The 16256-nt window shown below is 37.4% G+C and overlaps 1 protein-coding gene across 1 annotated transcript in view; it reads left to right on the top strand.

The window, feature by feature from the left end:
- LOC127840574 (uncharacterized) overlaps window positions 1-16256 on the top strand; it is a 107286-nt gene that overhangs the window by 79276 nt on the left and 11754 nt on the right. Inside the window, exons 44-54 of the mRNA XM_052368983.1 lie at window positions 1486-1600; window positions 2465-2599; window positions 4706-4833; window positions 5214-5404; window positions 6306-6436; window positions 7013-7288; window positions 9890-10049; window positions 10674-10883; window positions 12674-12924; window positions 13604-13750; window positions 14030-14125. Of these exons, the coding sequence (XP_052224943.1) occupies window positions 1486-1600; window positions 2465-2599; window positions 4706-4833; window positions 5214-5404; window positions 6306-6436; window positions 7013-7288; window positions 9890-10049; window positions 10674-10883; window positions 12674-12924; window positions 13604-13750; window positions 14030-14125 (1840 nt within the window). The remainder of the gene's footprint in view (window positions 1-1485; window positions 1601-2464; window positions 2600-4705; window positions 4834-5213; window positions 5405-6305; window positions 6437-7012; window positions 7289-9889; window positions 10050-10673; window positions 10884-12673; window positions 12925-13603; window positions 13751-14029; window positions 14126-16256) is intronic.

The raw sequence follows: 16256 nt of genomic DNA, 5'->3' as shown, positions 1-16256 counted from the left end.
CCACACTGGAAATTGGAACGTCCCATTTTGTACACGGGTATTTTCTAGTCATTTATCTGTTGTGTACTGGAATGTTTTCCATTCTTTGTGTATTTATATATTAAATTATTTTCTCGTACAATAAGGGCATTTACCATAGATAAATAAAACATTGTGCAAGTTTAAACATAATTATGTTTGTATGCAGAAATCTGCAAATGCAACCGAGTTTACCAACGGCTATTATTAGATAAACTGCTCCGGTTCATTTGAACAGCAGTAATGTAGAGTAGGCCTACATGACGTAGCTTGTGACGAAGAAGAAAGTTTATCGCGTTCATAAACTCATTTGAATAAAGTGATAGAATGGCATAAGGGTCTTTATTTAACTATGCTAAAATAATTATTAAAGACCCTAGATGCAAAATCGTCAATTATTGAGTTAAATGGATTATTTTTAATTAGATGGATTTTAAAGGGTAATTAAAGGTAAGATACTAGTTCTTACGTGTTTTGATTTTTGTTTGTACTTTTGTCGTTCCCTGTTCTCGGGGATATGATTTTAACATGGACGCCATTGATGCATCGGATCACACACGGCATACCCATAACATTATAAAAAAACGTTCTGCGCGTCCTTAAATTCGTCGTCCGAAGTAGGAAAACGTATTGCCCCGTATATTTTGTCAAATAAAGTGTCAGTCGCTGCAATTGTCTGTTTACTCGTCAAAATTGTCAAGGTCTTCGATAGCTGAAGAAACTTCAGCGTACAGTTTATTTAGGAATGACAGACCTGTACAAAGTCGTGCCAGTCAAAAATCATAAAAAGCGACATTTAAAGTTATGGTAGCCAGAACTAGGTCGTCGATGGTGTACATGTATGTTGACATCGACAGCATTTTGTCAGAAGCAATCGCCGCCATTTTTGATTTTGATCATTTTCTTTCGAAAATAAAATGAATTATAGTAAAGTAAAATCTTCTTTTCGCGGTCGTAATGTGTTAAAATTCGCATACTGCGTAAAATTGAATGTAGGCATATGGTGATATTTTTACTTGTTTTACAGTTTGTGTGTGAATTTTTTAAAGACTATTTTGCGTACCAGAACAAATACATGTATATCACTACGCATGGTTACATTTGTTAGATTTTAAGCGCTTTTATGACTGAATTAAAATTATTGTTAAGGTTATTAGATCTATTTATGTTTGTCACGTTGAAAAAATCAAATGGGATAAATAGAATACTAGGATTAGCGTTGAATACAGAGAAGTTTATGTTGCTCGGCTCGAACACGGAAAGCGCTCGCCAAGGCTCGCACTTCCGGCGTTCTAAGCCTCGCAACATAAACTTCTCTGTATTCAACGCTAACCTAGTATTCTCTATGTCCCTGATTAGCCTGTGCAGACTGCACTGGCTAATCAGGAACAATAATTTATAAACATTTATTTAGCCCAGTTTTCTTAGAACAAGGATTAAATGCGAAACTACTTTTTCTGAAACCAGTCCAACTACACAGGGAAACACTGTGAGACCAGTCTGCTGTGCAATGCTAGTTACTGTAACAGTCAGGGTGTGTGTCTCCGCCGAGCAAATGGCCATGAATGCATCTGTGACCCAGGTAGGTCACTGACAGAATATACAGAATGTGCACAGGCTTATCAGGGACAACACTTTCCACTTTGATGGTATTTTTTGTTTAAAGGAAGTCTCTACTTAGCTGAAACCAAGTTTAGGCGGTAAATGTTGTCTCTTATAAGCCTGTGCCAACTGCACAGGCTAGTTTTAGATGACACTTTAGGCACATGAAATAAGCCCAGTTTTACCAGAGTGAGGCTTTGTTGATGAAATCCTATTGAATTTATAACCAAGCCTGCATTGTTATCTGTAAAATATAGTCTGATATACTTCACAGTGCAATAATGTTTGAACAATGCATTTCTGTCAAAACAATAACATGCTGCATTTATGAAACATCTCTGTCAGATTAGCCTGTGCAGTCTACACAGGCACATCCGTGACAACATTTTCTGCTTTAATGGAATATTTCATTGATAGGACGTTTTTTCAGAATAATAATTCAGTCACGACGGAAAGTGTTGTCCCTTATTAGTCTGTGCAGACTGCACAGGCTTATTTGGGATGACACTTTATGCACATGCATATCATTTGGCCCAGAGCAAAGCTCATATAGATTATCACTTTACAACCATGCTGAATATAATGATCATTATTAATCCATTTATGCCTAGCGTCTAGCGCAAAGGCCTTGGCAAACAGCGTAGACCCAGATGAGACGCCTCATGGTGCAGCATCTCATCAGGGTCTACGCTGTTTGCTTAAAGGAATTTTTGTAAAAAATATTCTAAATATAGAAATAAATATACTAGACATCCTAATTTTGGAAATAAATTGATTCAATTTAGAAGGATTGGAGAGTCCACTAGGCATAAATGGGTTAATATTACTATTCTTATAAAAACAGGGTATACAGGTGAGATGTGCCAAGACGCCATCATTGGGTCTCCATGTGACCAACACATATGTAACCAAAGCAACATGCTGGACTGCATTGAGATGAACAAGAGTCCCAAATGTATTTGCAAGTCTGGCTGGACAGGTATGGACACATGTGTGGCTAGCTCTGGGAAAATGGGGCTTAAGGCAAGTGTGTAAAGTGTTGTCTCAGATTAGCCTGTGCAGTCCACACAGGCTATTGAGGGACACCATTTTCCGCCAACACGGGTTTTTTATTAAGAAGAGAGTCCTTTAAACGAAAAATACCATTTAAGAGGAAAGTCTTGTCCCTGATAAGCCAGTGCATACTGCACAGACTTATCTGGGATGACACTTAAGGCACATTTACCAGAACCTGGCTCATCATTATCTATACAGATTCTCTGTACATATCCCAATGTAATATGAGCTTTAAGTAGAAAAGAATCAAATTTCAACTCATTATTGTAATAATGCAGTGTTTTGTCAAATTTTTATGGTGTAAGGATTATGTTGAAACATTTAAGACAAATTATTTAAGATTTTAAATAAAATTGCTCAAATGTTCTTCATAGTTGCAAGCACGGCTACTTAAATGTATCTGTTTGAATGATTGTCTCATATTTTACTACTCTGAAGAACATGTTTCTAGCATTTTTCTAGCAGTTTTGTTTCCAAACTTACGTGATTTTCTTCCCATTAAGACATATAAAAATATTAATTTCTAAAACTTTCACATTGTGTTACTTTCTTTCTTCGAATTCACAGTTAGTGTATGATATAACAATGGGTAACAAATTTGTTGAAGTAGAGATAAGTCAGTTTGAAGAAAGATCAATCTATGCATAAAATAAGTAATTGAAGAAAAATTCAATGTTAAGTTGAGACAATCTAGGTCATTTAAATTTTAACAATTTTGACCTTAACCAGTTTTCCAGAAAATGCCTGTATTAGCCAATGCTCATTCTGCCTACTTGTAACAGTGTGAATTATATAGAGGATATTTGTTGGATTCGGTGCATTATAGATTTTAATTCACGAGTGGTCATAGAAAATAATATTTTCACGAGTGAATTTAAATCAATAATCCACTGAATCCAACGATTTTTCTTTTTATTTTATGCTTTTTTTCACTGTTTATATACATTGTTAAAGAGTTTCACTAAAGAATTTCGTCAAAAAAATGACGTCATTTCACAGTAATTAGTGAAAATTATCAATAATTTTCACTGTTAATTTTCACTGTTTGAGACAGTGAAATTATAAGTTTTAATTCTCTGATATTTCTCTATAAACCACCAGAAGGCATAAAATAAATATTTGTTAAGCATGGTTGTGACTTTTGTGCAATAATAATAGTATTATAAACGTTCATTTCCCGAAGGATATTGTCAAAGAGCTACCAAAATTGCAAACTTAAGATTTTTAGCCTGTGGAAATATTATCTTAAGAGCTTATATCTCGGCATGTCACAATGTTGTTGTATTTTTACACATTGCAAGTCATATGTTCTGCTATTAACCCTTTACCACTTAGATATGTATTTTGACACATTTGTAGTCCCTTAGAAAGTTAAATTTAGCCAAAGACTTTTCTTACTAGATCCAATTTTTAAAGCCTTCATTTCCAACCCTTAGATACTGACGAGCAGCAAACAGCATAAAACCTAAACAGACTGCAAGTTACTCGCAGGCTGTTCTGGTTTTATTTTGTTTGCACATAGCCATTTTCACTTTGCTTCTTATAGGGGAAAGGGTTAATAGACAAACACAGTCTTTGATATGTGTTGTAGTAAATATATAATCTGTAAAAAATCAATTTTATTAACACATATAAATGTTTATACAAATGCTTTTAATGTTGCCAACTAACCCACGCTCATGGATAATCTTCAAGTGCATATGAGATTTGCTCTTGTAAAGCAATGCTTAAAGAATGTGTCTAAAATGTAAAGAAACAATAATTCCACATAGGCGGCAAGTATTGTCCCTGATTAGACTGTGCTGACTGCTTAGGCTAATCTGGTACACTAATTTACACACATGCATAAACCTTTCCTACTCAGAAGAAAAGTGAAAATGGCTATGTGCAAACAGCATAAAACCAGAACAGCCTGCGAGTAACTTGCAGTCTGTAAAGGTTTAATGAAGTTTGCTGCTCATCAGAATCTTAGGGTTGGAAGTGCATGGGTAAATGGGATCAACTCCAGCTTGAATTCTATCCTGTCTAGGTGAGACGTGCTCTGAGAGAGTGGACGTGTGTGCCATTAGTCCATGCCTGCATGGTGGGACCTGTGTGCCACGTGATGACCATTACCTCTGTAACTGCAGCAAGGGGTTTGCTGGACCAAACTGTGAGGTTGGTTCCTTTCTTATGTTTATTAGAATATTTATGTATTTATCTGAGCCGCCCTCTGGGATAATGAGGTAAATATATATTAGCCAGTGCAATCTGCACAGGCTATTCAGGGAACAACACATTCCATATTTATTGAATTTCATTAAAGAAAGACTATTCAAAATTAAAAATTCCCTAAAAGCTGAAAGTGTTGTTTCTGGTTTAAAAGTAAATCAGGGACAAACTTAACGCACATGCATTAAGCATCATGTTCCCACAGGATGGCTTATTTATTAGAATATTTGTTTTGTTATGAAAAAAATAACTTATAGACAACCACAGAAATTCCAAGATGTCTGTCCAGTATTTACCTTGTAACATTTCATGTTTCTTGTTTCCAGTTCACACCATGTTTTTCTTTACCATGTTTGAATGGGGCAACATGTGTGGTGACCAGTTCCATGAATTACACCTGCACGTGTACTGCAGCCTTCACAGGGGTGCTGTGTGAACAGAAGATCAACTTCTGCTCGTCCAAGCCCTGTGGGCTGCAGGGCAACTGCCTCGACCACCTCAATGGCTACCAATGTCTGTGAGTACACAAATAAGCTGTGTGCTGGGAAAACAGAGCTTAATGCAGTTTTCACAGGCTAATCAGGGACAACACTTTCAGCCTAAACTGTATTTTTGCTAAGATGAGACTTACTTTGAATGTAAAATTCCATAAAAGCGGAAAGAAAGTTTTGTCCCTGATTAGCTTGTGCTGACTTCACAGGCTGATCTGGTATGACACTAAATTCACTTGCATTTAGTCTTTTCAAAATGTAAATTTAGTTTGGGCTGAGGGGTGTCATCCCTGATTAGCCTGTGCAGACTGCATAGGCTTATTTTGGACACACTCGATAAGCCCAGTTTTCCCACAGAAAGGTTCATATACTGTACCATAGTTATAGTTACTCACAGTGACATGGAAAACAAACAACACATTTTAATACATTTCAATGTATCTTACAATGTCTCTGAAATTAACCAAGTTTTTAAACTACTTTTAAAGAGGCAACATCTGACTGAGCCTCGTTCTGAGAAAGCAGGGCTGAAAGTGTCGTGGTGGATTAGCCTGTGTTGTTGTGGATTAGCCTGTGCAGTCAAGCTTTTGCTGTCTTGTATCACACTTGAAGCTCCACTTCTCTTGTTATAGGGCATAGCAATAGCCACTCGACTGATATATACTCTTGGAACAATTGAGCCTTGTTCCAGAAAAACTGGGCTTTTCAAGGACAACACTTTACATTTAAACTGGATTTTGTTAAGAAGAACTGTCCTTTAAACAAAATCCCTAACAGCCGAAAGTGTCGTCCGTTATTACATTGTTTGTAATATCGAGGCTTCATAGAGTAGCGTATTATTCCGAGTACACTGTACATTGTACAGGTGTGACCCCCAACTTAGCTATTGACTAGTTTAATATTCCATGTGCACTGTACATTGTAAAGGTGTTACTCTGGGTGGAGCGGCCCCTACTGTGATACACCAGTGTCTCCATGTGTGACCCGACCCTGCCAAAACAACGGCACCTGCACGGAGACCAAGGCTGGAGTGAACTACACATGTAATTGTCCGCAAGGTAGTATTGCACCTTTTATTGATTTTCAATCGCTACCAATTAAAAATAGTGTGTGAGTTTGAATATATTTATTAGATTGTTGAATGGTTTAACATATATGATTAAAACATTAAATGACATATTAAAAAATGTAAATCTATAATAGCAGAATAAAGTATATTGTGATGACAATGTATTATTTTATAAGACAATTGGCTAATTACCTTTGCAATACTGACAATTCATACATCAGAACACTTAACAGTTAACTGATAAACCTTAACTGTCTTACCTGTGCCAAAGGTTGCATAGAAAATGCATTTAATCCTAATGAATGGGTGAGGAAGGGAATAGTTGGGGCAAATATGTGAGTTGATACTAAAAGCAGAAAAATTGACTTAATGGAAGATGCCTGGTTCCGATGTAATTGACTTGATCGAATTTAAGATAAGAGAAATATACCTGCTCCCATCCTCAAAATATGCTATTTATTTTACATCCATCTTATTGTTTTACGATCCAAATGATGTAATCTTTGTCAAACTGGAAAATACATTTCCAATATCACTTTTATGGTAATCCTCTACTTTACTTTAGGTTACACAGGCTTTGATTGTGAGTCCATCATATCTGCATGCCAGTCAAATCCCTGCTTGAACAGGGGAACTTGCAGTGACCTTTACATGGATACAGAGGTTCAAGGTCGCAGTTACATGTGTGCCTGCCTGCCAGGTTACCATGGTTACACATGTGATGAGAACAGGGCTGCATGCGCCAAGGGGGCATGTCAGAATGGGGGTGTCTGTGTAGCGCAGGGGAACACTACTGTGTGCAATTGTCCTGCTAGATTTATGGGAATCCACTGTGAAAAAGGTCAGTAAAAAGTTATCATAGGTAACTTTTTACCATTTAATGCACATTTTGATGCTTTTTTATACGCCCGTCTATGACGGGACGTATTATGGTATACCCCGCGTCTGTCTCGTCCGTCCGTCTGTCCGTCTGTCCGTCCGTCCGTCCGTCTGTTAATGTCGTACGCTACGTCAAATATCCTTTGACAGATTTTCTTCAAATTTTAACACAATCTTAATATTGATAAACCCTGATCCCCTTTCGTTTTTGACGGAATTCTGAATTGTCGTTCCAGAGTTATGGGACTTTGTTCGTCAAAATTTCGTGATTTCATTGAATGTCCTACTGTAGCTCAAATATCCTTCGATGGATTTTTTTCAAATTTCAACACAATCTTAATATTGATAAACCCTGATCCCCTTTCGTTTTTGACGGAATTCTGAATTGTCGTTCCAGAGTTATGGGACTTTGTTCGTCAAAATTTCGTGATTTCATTGAATAGTCCTACCGTAGCCGTCCGTCCGTCCGTCTGTTAATGTCGTACGCTACGTCAAATATCCTTTGACAGATTTTCTTCAAATTTTAACACAATCTTAATATTGATAAACCCTGATCCCCTTTCGTTTTTGACGGAATTCTGAATTGTCGTTCCAGAGTTATGGGACTTTGTTCGTCAAAATTTCGTGATTTCATTGAATGTCCTACTGTAGCTCAAATATCCTTCGATGGATTTTTTTTCAAATTTCAACACAATCTTAATATTGATAAACCCTGATCCCCTTTCGTTTTTGACGGAATTCTGAATTGTCGTTCCAGAGTTATGGGACTTTGTTCGTCAAAATTTCGTGATTTCATTGAATGTCCTACCAACAGCTGGACTACAAACAAGTGGTAACTGATCCTACTAATGACTACGGATCCACTATTGATTTGATATTCACAAATATTGACAACTTCCAATGTGGCACACTAGAGACATACTTCTCAGATCATAAAGCTATCTGGATTTCTCTCAGTCAATAAATCTTGAGTATACCATCTCATTTATGACAAACATTATTGACAAACATTTTTGCAGATATTACTTGTGTATTCTTCTAATTGCTCTATGGACAAACCTCAATCTAAATTGATGTTGCAAGATGATACATTATGCTCCATTGAAATAGTATCCCTGAAAAATTGAACAAGGTGAGCTTTTTTCTATTCCGATTGTACACTACCACTTACCCATCTACATTTCTCTTTTATTATTGGTCAAAATATCTATAACAGGTTTACTTCAACTCCATATCCTCTAAAGAAATGCATACATATACTCAAAAAAAGATATGGTATGAATGTCAAGGAGACGGCGCTCCATGCTCATGTACTTATAAAATAAACCATGTATTCAAATACAAATAAACTGAAGTAAAAAAATGATTCAAAGGGTTATTTATTACCTTACTACTTCATTGGCGAACGACGGGCGTATCATGCGCTCATGGCGCAGCTCCTCAGTTAGTCCCTTAAATTAATCAAATTAAATTCAAGACATTTCTTGACTGTTCTGGTTTTATGCTGGTTGCCTATAGCAAGTATCACTTTACTTTTTATGGGGAAAAGGTTAATGGTTTCTGTATATTAATCGAATTTTTGTTTATTTTGTTTATTTTAATATTTTAAAATATTTATTATTTAATTTGTTAACACTATTGTCATTTAACCTATCTTATGTAAAATACTAGACATAAAGGTCATTAGTTAAAGTTAATATAAATGTGTCTAACCCTCGAATTAGTCATTTCCTATTGTGGTGGACATAGTACCACCTTTCTTACTAAATTCAAGATTTAAAGGCTTTATTTCCAATCCTTAGATACTGATGAGCAGCAAATAGCATAAAACAGACATGCAGGCTGTTCTGGTTTTATGCTGGTTGCAAAAGCCATTTTCACTTTGCTTCTTTTGTGGGAAAGGGTTAAATAAAGCATCATCTTGCAAATCACAGTCATGTATTTATATGCGAATGAGCTGCGCTGTGAGAAAACTGTGCTTAATGCATATGCGTAAAGCATCTCACAGGCTTATCTGACTTTTTGCCTTAACTGGATTTTTGCTTGAAGAGACTTTAAATGAAAAATGCCATAAAAGTGGAAAATGAAGCCCCTGATCAGCCTGGGACGATACTAACAGCTCTGATGTGAAGCAAATATTTGGCTTGACTATTATCTGATACAGAACTATTAGGATTCATGCATAACTTGTATACATTATTTTACAAGTTCGTCAAATTTGTACCGCTGACTAAGCATGCACAGAAAATATTTGTCATTAACTTAATTTAAACCTATTTATGTAAGCTCGATTGCATTAGGCTTATTGAACACTTGAGTCAATTTTCTTGGTAGAACCAGTATTTGGTTTCTATGAGAGAGATCTGAAGAATGCTCCCTTATTGGGGATCGACCCTTGATCTTCAAGTCGCTAGGATGACACCATATCAACTGCACCATACAACTTTATTTTGATCAAGTTCACCCACAGTCCTTTAATTTATGAAATAGTATTTAAAAGTAAAATATTCCAAACAGCCACAAAATAAGTATATATTTCTCATGGGTTATTGTTTCATTCCAGAGAGACCCCATGATTACGAGATGCTTATCACACAAGGGAGGTCACTCCAATGTCACGTGGATCGAGACCTAGGTCACCATGGAAACTTGAGTGTGTGCGCCTGGTTGCGGCAGACATCATCGGGCCGTGACTGTGTGTTCCTCCAGGTTCAAGGTCACAGGTAGGAATAGACTGTAGCAGAAAACAACAACAACACATGAGCTTCGTTTAGGGAAAATGGGGCTTAGTGCATGTGTGAAAGGTATCATCCTAGATTTGCCTTTGCAGTCCACTCAGGTTAATCAGGGAGGACACTTGACACCTAAACTGCATTTTTGCTAAGAGACTTTCTTTAAACAAAAAATAAGCATAACAGCGTAATGTGTTGTCCCTGATTACCCTGTTTAAACTGCATATCTGAGACGGCTCTTTAGGTACATGCATTAAGCCCTGTTTTCCCATGGCCAGAATCAAAGAAATGTCCAGGAAATGGATATGGAACCAGTCTGTATGTATGCTGTTTTGTCTTTATTAGTTTGAGAAAACTCAAGAATTGTCATTGAAATTTAAATATGTGTTAAGTGTCTTCCCAGATTAGCCTGTTCAGCTAATCAGGATCAACCCTTTCCTCCTACACAGGATACACAGGATTTTTGTTTTAAAGAGGCCTTTTTTAAAGCAGAAAATGTTGTCCCTGATTGGCCTGTGCATATTGGCTAATGTGGGATGACGCTTTAGGCACATGAATCAAGCCCAATGTTTGTGGAGCAAGGCTTATATACTAGCTTTATTTAATGCTTTTCAGTAACAGAACCTTATTGGAGATGTCTAGAGATACAGTGAAGTTGTCATTCTGGAAAGAGAATGCAACACTGTCTTTGCCAACAAATTTGAACAACTCAGACTGGCACCAGTTGTGTGTGGTGTTGTCTAACCTGACTGGCAACTGGATGGTGATTGTGGATGGAGCCATTCGACATGCTGAGAAATCTCAAGTTGGGAAACTCCTCACAGGGTACATATTGAGATGCTTTAAGAGGTTTTTGAAGTGTCATTGATATAGGCCGTGCTCTGTGAAAAGGGGGTTTAATGCATATGCGTAAAGTGTCGTCCCAGATTAGCCTGTGCAGTCCGGGACAACACTTTCCACTTTTATGATATTTTTCATTTAAAGAAAGTCTCTTCTGAGCAAAAATCCATTTTAGGCAGAAAGTGTCGTCCCTGCAGTATACGCAGGCTAATCTGGGACTACACTTTACGCACATGCATTAACCCCCTTTTTCACAGAGCACAGCCCATGTGTATTTTGTGAATTAGCTGATCGCTTTTGTATTTGAGCTGTGCTCTGGGAAAACGGGGCCTAATGCCTTGGCTAATCCAGGACAACACTTTCCGCCAAGACTGGCTTAGTGCACTGGCCAATCTAGGACAACACTTTCCTAGTGCACTGGCCAATCTAGGACAACACTTTCCTAGTGCACTGGCCAATCTAGGACAACACTTTCCTAGTGCACTGGCCAATCTAGGACAACACTTTCCGCCAAGACTGGCTTAGTGCACTGGCCAATCTAGGACAACACTTTCCTAGTGCACTGGCCAATCTAGGACAACACTTTCCTAGTGCACTGGCCAATCTAGGACAACACTTTCCTAGTGCACTGGCCAATCTAGGACAACACTTTCCTAGTGCACTGGCCAATCTAGGACAACACTTTCCGCCAAGACTGGCTTAGTGCACTGGTAATCCAGTACAACACTTTCCTAGTGCACTGGCCAATCTAGGACAACACTTTCTGCCTATACTCAATGCGGGGAATCATGTGGTCAGAATTGAGAAAAAATGGCCGCCGAGGCCTCGCTTCGATGGTGAAATCGAGCTTTCAAACAGGTACATCTTCCTTATTACTATCTTGTTTTTAATCGGATGACGCCTATCATAGGGCCAGCCGCCAGGGGTTTCAGCGAGTATCAACCGTTTTTCTCTGGTTGGTCTGAGAGTGGAGATAACTCATGGAATATTTCGCACAACAATTGACGGTTCAGGAAATCGCGAAATATTCCATAAGTTATCTCCACTCTCAGAGGAAAACGGTTGATACTCGCTGAAACCGCTGGCAGCTGGCCCTATGATATAGTCATCCGATTAAAAACAAGTAAGTAATAAGGAAGATGTACCTGTTTGAAAGCTCGATTTCACCATCGAAGCGAGGCATCGGCGGCCATTTTTTCTCAATTCTGACCACGTGATTCCCTGCATTGTATACTGGACTTTGGTTGAGAAAAGACTTCCTTTAAACAAAAGATTCCATTAAAGAAGAAAGTGGTGTCCCCGATTAGCCTGTGCAGACTGCACTGGCTTATCTGGGACAACACTTTAAATCATGCATTAAATTTGTTAATATTAATTTTATTTAAAAAAAACTAAGTGTACCAATTATGTGTAAAAATGCTGTCACATTTTGTAAAGAAAAAAAAGAGTTATAATTATCTGAATCTACACAAGGGAACTTCTATTGGTCACCCTGATGTTGCTTACCTTTAAACCCTTTCCGGCTCAAAAGCAAAGATACAATGGCTATATGCAACCAGAATAAAACAAGAACAGCCTGCAAGTAATTTCAAGGCTGTACATTTTTTATGCTGTTTGCTGCTCATAAGTAACTTACAGTTAGAAATGAAGCCGTTAAAACTTGAAACTTGAACTAAAAAGGTCTTAAGTTAAATTTGACTTTGTAGGGGACTACAAAACCTTTAAAATGCTTATTTCAGTGGTAAACAGTTAAGTCTAGTGTTTTTCCTTCACAGAGTCAAGGTCACAGTAGGAAATGTTTACCACAGGCCAGACTTCCAAGGTCAAATCTCTGGAGTTAAAGTGCACGGTGCTTATCTCATCTTAATTGACCTCACAACCTGTAACAGCAGACAGGGTAACCTGATTAGCTGGACAGAGTTTGAGTCTTGTGTCCATGACAACGGTAGTTCTGTGGCCCCCGCATCCTGCCCTGTCTCCAAGTGTGTGAGTGGTATGGACTGTGGAAATGTGAAGGCTATTCAAGGTATGAAGTTAGAATCTCATAATTGGTCACTTGCAACTTATCATCCATAAATTATCGTATTTATTAGGATCAATAATTAAATATTGTAATATTTCATTGTTTAATACATTTATATGATAGTATTACTCTTGTATCTTTTACAACAAAACTATCAAATTTCAACTTTGTTAGAAAAAAGTAGAAAACATTATTCATGTCAAAGAAACAGAAAGCGTGCCGATTGGACTTATATAGCATGTATTGAACAGTTACAGTTTTTTCTGGTGTCACACTTGAAGTTGATTAATAACAAATGAAAAAAGTAAATACTTAATTGATTAATAACTAATACAACTGATTGTCTTCTATTTTATCTACAATCAATATTTTCAAGAACATAAATAACTGGTCATAATACAAGCCTTGTTCTGAGAAAACAGGGCTAAATGCATGTGCATAAAGTATTGTCCCAGAGTAGCCTGTGCAGTGTGCACAGGTTGAGCAGGACGACAGTTTCCGCCTAATCTGGAGTCTGGCTATGAAAAGACTTCCTTATAACAAAAAATACCATACAAGCATAAAGTGTTGTCCCTGATTAGCTTGTGCAGACTGCACAGGCTAATCTGGGATGATACTTTACGCACATGCATTAAGCCCAAATTGCTCAGACGGTGGCTCACATTTTAAAATATTTTTCCAGATAAAACCAGTCCGGTTGTCAAGTACTGTCCGGTTGACATTATAAGGATTGTCTCCAATGGCGACCGTCAGGTGAATGTCACATGGTCAGAGCCCATTTTCCATGACAACCAGGCAAATGTGACAGTTTGGCAGTCACATCAATCTGGTGGGTGCAATAAGAGAAATACATGTAGGGCTTTTGCAACAGCAGTTGTGATTACATTTGGCTGCAGAAGTTTTTGATGGCACTTTTCTAAATATGTTTATGGTGACACTTAAATATCTTTAAATGGTGGCACTTATGTAAGGACAGTTATGGTGAGACTCATCTTATTATATTTTCTGTTGCACTTATCTTAACCCTTTAACACTTAGATACATAAGTGTTTTCTTGGTGATGAAAGTCATAATTTGCATTTCAAATAAAGTTTTGCCATGCTTTCAGGTCAAGCCTTCACGTTTGGAGAGTATTTGGTGACATACACGGCTTTTGATCCTTCTTCAAACATGGCTACATGCTCTTTTAGAATATTTGTTCAAGGTAATAAGATAAGAATTGTGAAGGAATCAAATGAAATTCTGTGCAGTTGTCATCCAAATCAATTTTCATCTAAATCCAAGCTTCAAACTTTGTAAAATCTTAACTATTAGGGATTTTTGTATATACCTGAAATTAAGATAATGTATATTATTGTTAGATCATTTTATCCCATCATCATGTCTGCACTGATGAAACAACATCATGTTGTATAAGCTTAGCAGCAAATAGTTGCAGATTGATTATTATAGTGACCTCATTTTGTTAATTTTCATGGCGTCTCTTGATGTTCTTCATTGTGTGTTTATTCAACATTTATCTTTAGTTTATTTAAATGACATACAAATATAATATACACATTTTGAGATAAACAGATTGCCAGGTAAGTGTCTACTACAAATACCCCCGGTAGGTTTATTTACTCAGTACAAAAAAATGAACTCTAAATAAACTTATCTGTATTTAACACTGACAAATTGATAAATCTGTTGAGATCTTTAATAGTGTTCACATAGAACGCATTTATATTCACTTACCCAAGTTCATTAGTTGATAACACACATAATACAAAATATATCTTAAAGTTATTTATATCTGACCTGTGCTCTGGGAAAACCAGGTGTAAATTATATGCATGCAGTGTCTGCACAGTGTAATCAGGGACAACACTTTCCGCTTTTATTAGCTCCACTGGCCAAAGGCCAGACGGGCTTATGTCATGGTCCTGTGTCCGTCGTGTGTGCGTCCGTGCGTGCGTCCGTGCGTGCGTGCGTTAACTTTTTCTTTAAACATCTTCTTGTCCTAAACCACTCGTCCAAATCTGATGAAATTCCTCAGGAATGTTCCTGTGGTGAACCTCTTTCAAATTTGTTCAAATTATGCCGCTGGGGTCAAATTTGACCCTGCCCCGGGGGGTCAAAAAATTGAAAGTTTGCTTATATAAGGCCTATTTTGTGCAAACTTTATAAATCTTCTTGTCCATAACCATTAGGCCTAGGGCTACCAAATTTGGTATGTATTGACATCTTATAGTCCTCTACCAAGTTTGTTCAAATTATGCCCCTGGTGTCAAATTTGACCCTGCCCCGGGGGGTCAAAAAATTGAAAATTTGCTTATATAAGGCCTATTTTGTGCAAACTTTAAAAATCTTCTTGTCTGTAACCATTGGGCCTAGGGCTACCAAATTTGCTATGTAGTGACATCTTATAGTCCTCTACCAAGTTTGTTCAAATTATGCCCCTGGGGTTAAATTTTACCCTGCCCTGGGGGGTCAAAACATTGAAAATTTGCTTATATAAGGCCTATTTGTGCAAACTTTAAAAATCTTCTGTTCCATAACCGTATGGCATAGGGCTACAAAATTTGGTATGTAGTGACATCTTATTGTCCTCTACCAAGTTTGTTCAAATTATGCCCCTGGGGTCAAATTTGACCCTGCCCCGGGGGGTTAAAAAATTGAAAATTTGTTTATATAAGGCCTATTTTGTGCAAGCTTTAAAAATCTTCTTGTCCATAACCATTGGGCCTAGGGCTACCAAATTTGGTTTGTAGTGACATCTTATAGTCCTCTACCAAGTTTGTTCAAATTATGTCCCTGGTGTCAAATTTGACCCTGCCCCGGGGGGTTAAAAAATTGAAAATTTGCTTATATAAGGCCTATTTTGTGCAAACTTTAAAAATCTTCTTTTCCATAACCATTGGGCCTAGGGCTACCAAATTTGCTATGTAGTGACATCTTATAGTCCTCTACCAAGTTTGTTCAAATTATGCCCCTGGGGTCAAATTTGACCCTGCCCCAGGGGGTTAAAAATTGAAAATTTGCTTATATAAGGCCTATTTTGTGCAAACTTTACAAATCTTCTCGTCCATAACCACTGCGCCTAGGGCTACCAAATTTGGTATGTAGTGACATCTAATAGTCCTCTACCAAGTTTGTTCAAATTATGCCCCTGGGGTCAAATTTGACCCTGCCCTGGGGGGTCAAAAAATCGAAAATTTGCTTATATAAGGCCTATTTTGTGCAAACTTTAAAAATCTTCTTGTCCATAACTGTATGGCATAGGGCTACCAAATTTGGTATGTAATGACATCTTATAGTCCTCTACCAAGTTTGTTCAAATTAAGCCCCTGGGA

This window comes from Dreissena polymorpha, chromosome 8, assembly GCF_020536995.1.
Source record: "Dreissena polymorpha isolate Duluth1 chromosome 8, UMN_Dpol_1.0, whole genome shotgun sequence".
NCBI classification, from domain to species: Eukaryota; Metazoa; Mollusca; class Bivalvia; order Myida; family Dreissenidae; genus Dreissena; species Dreissena polymorpha.
The sequence above is the reverse complement of the archived record's forward strand: the minus strand, read 5'-3'. Positions and strand labels throughout refer to the sequence as shown.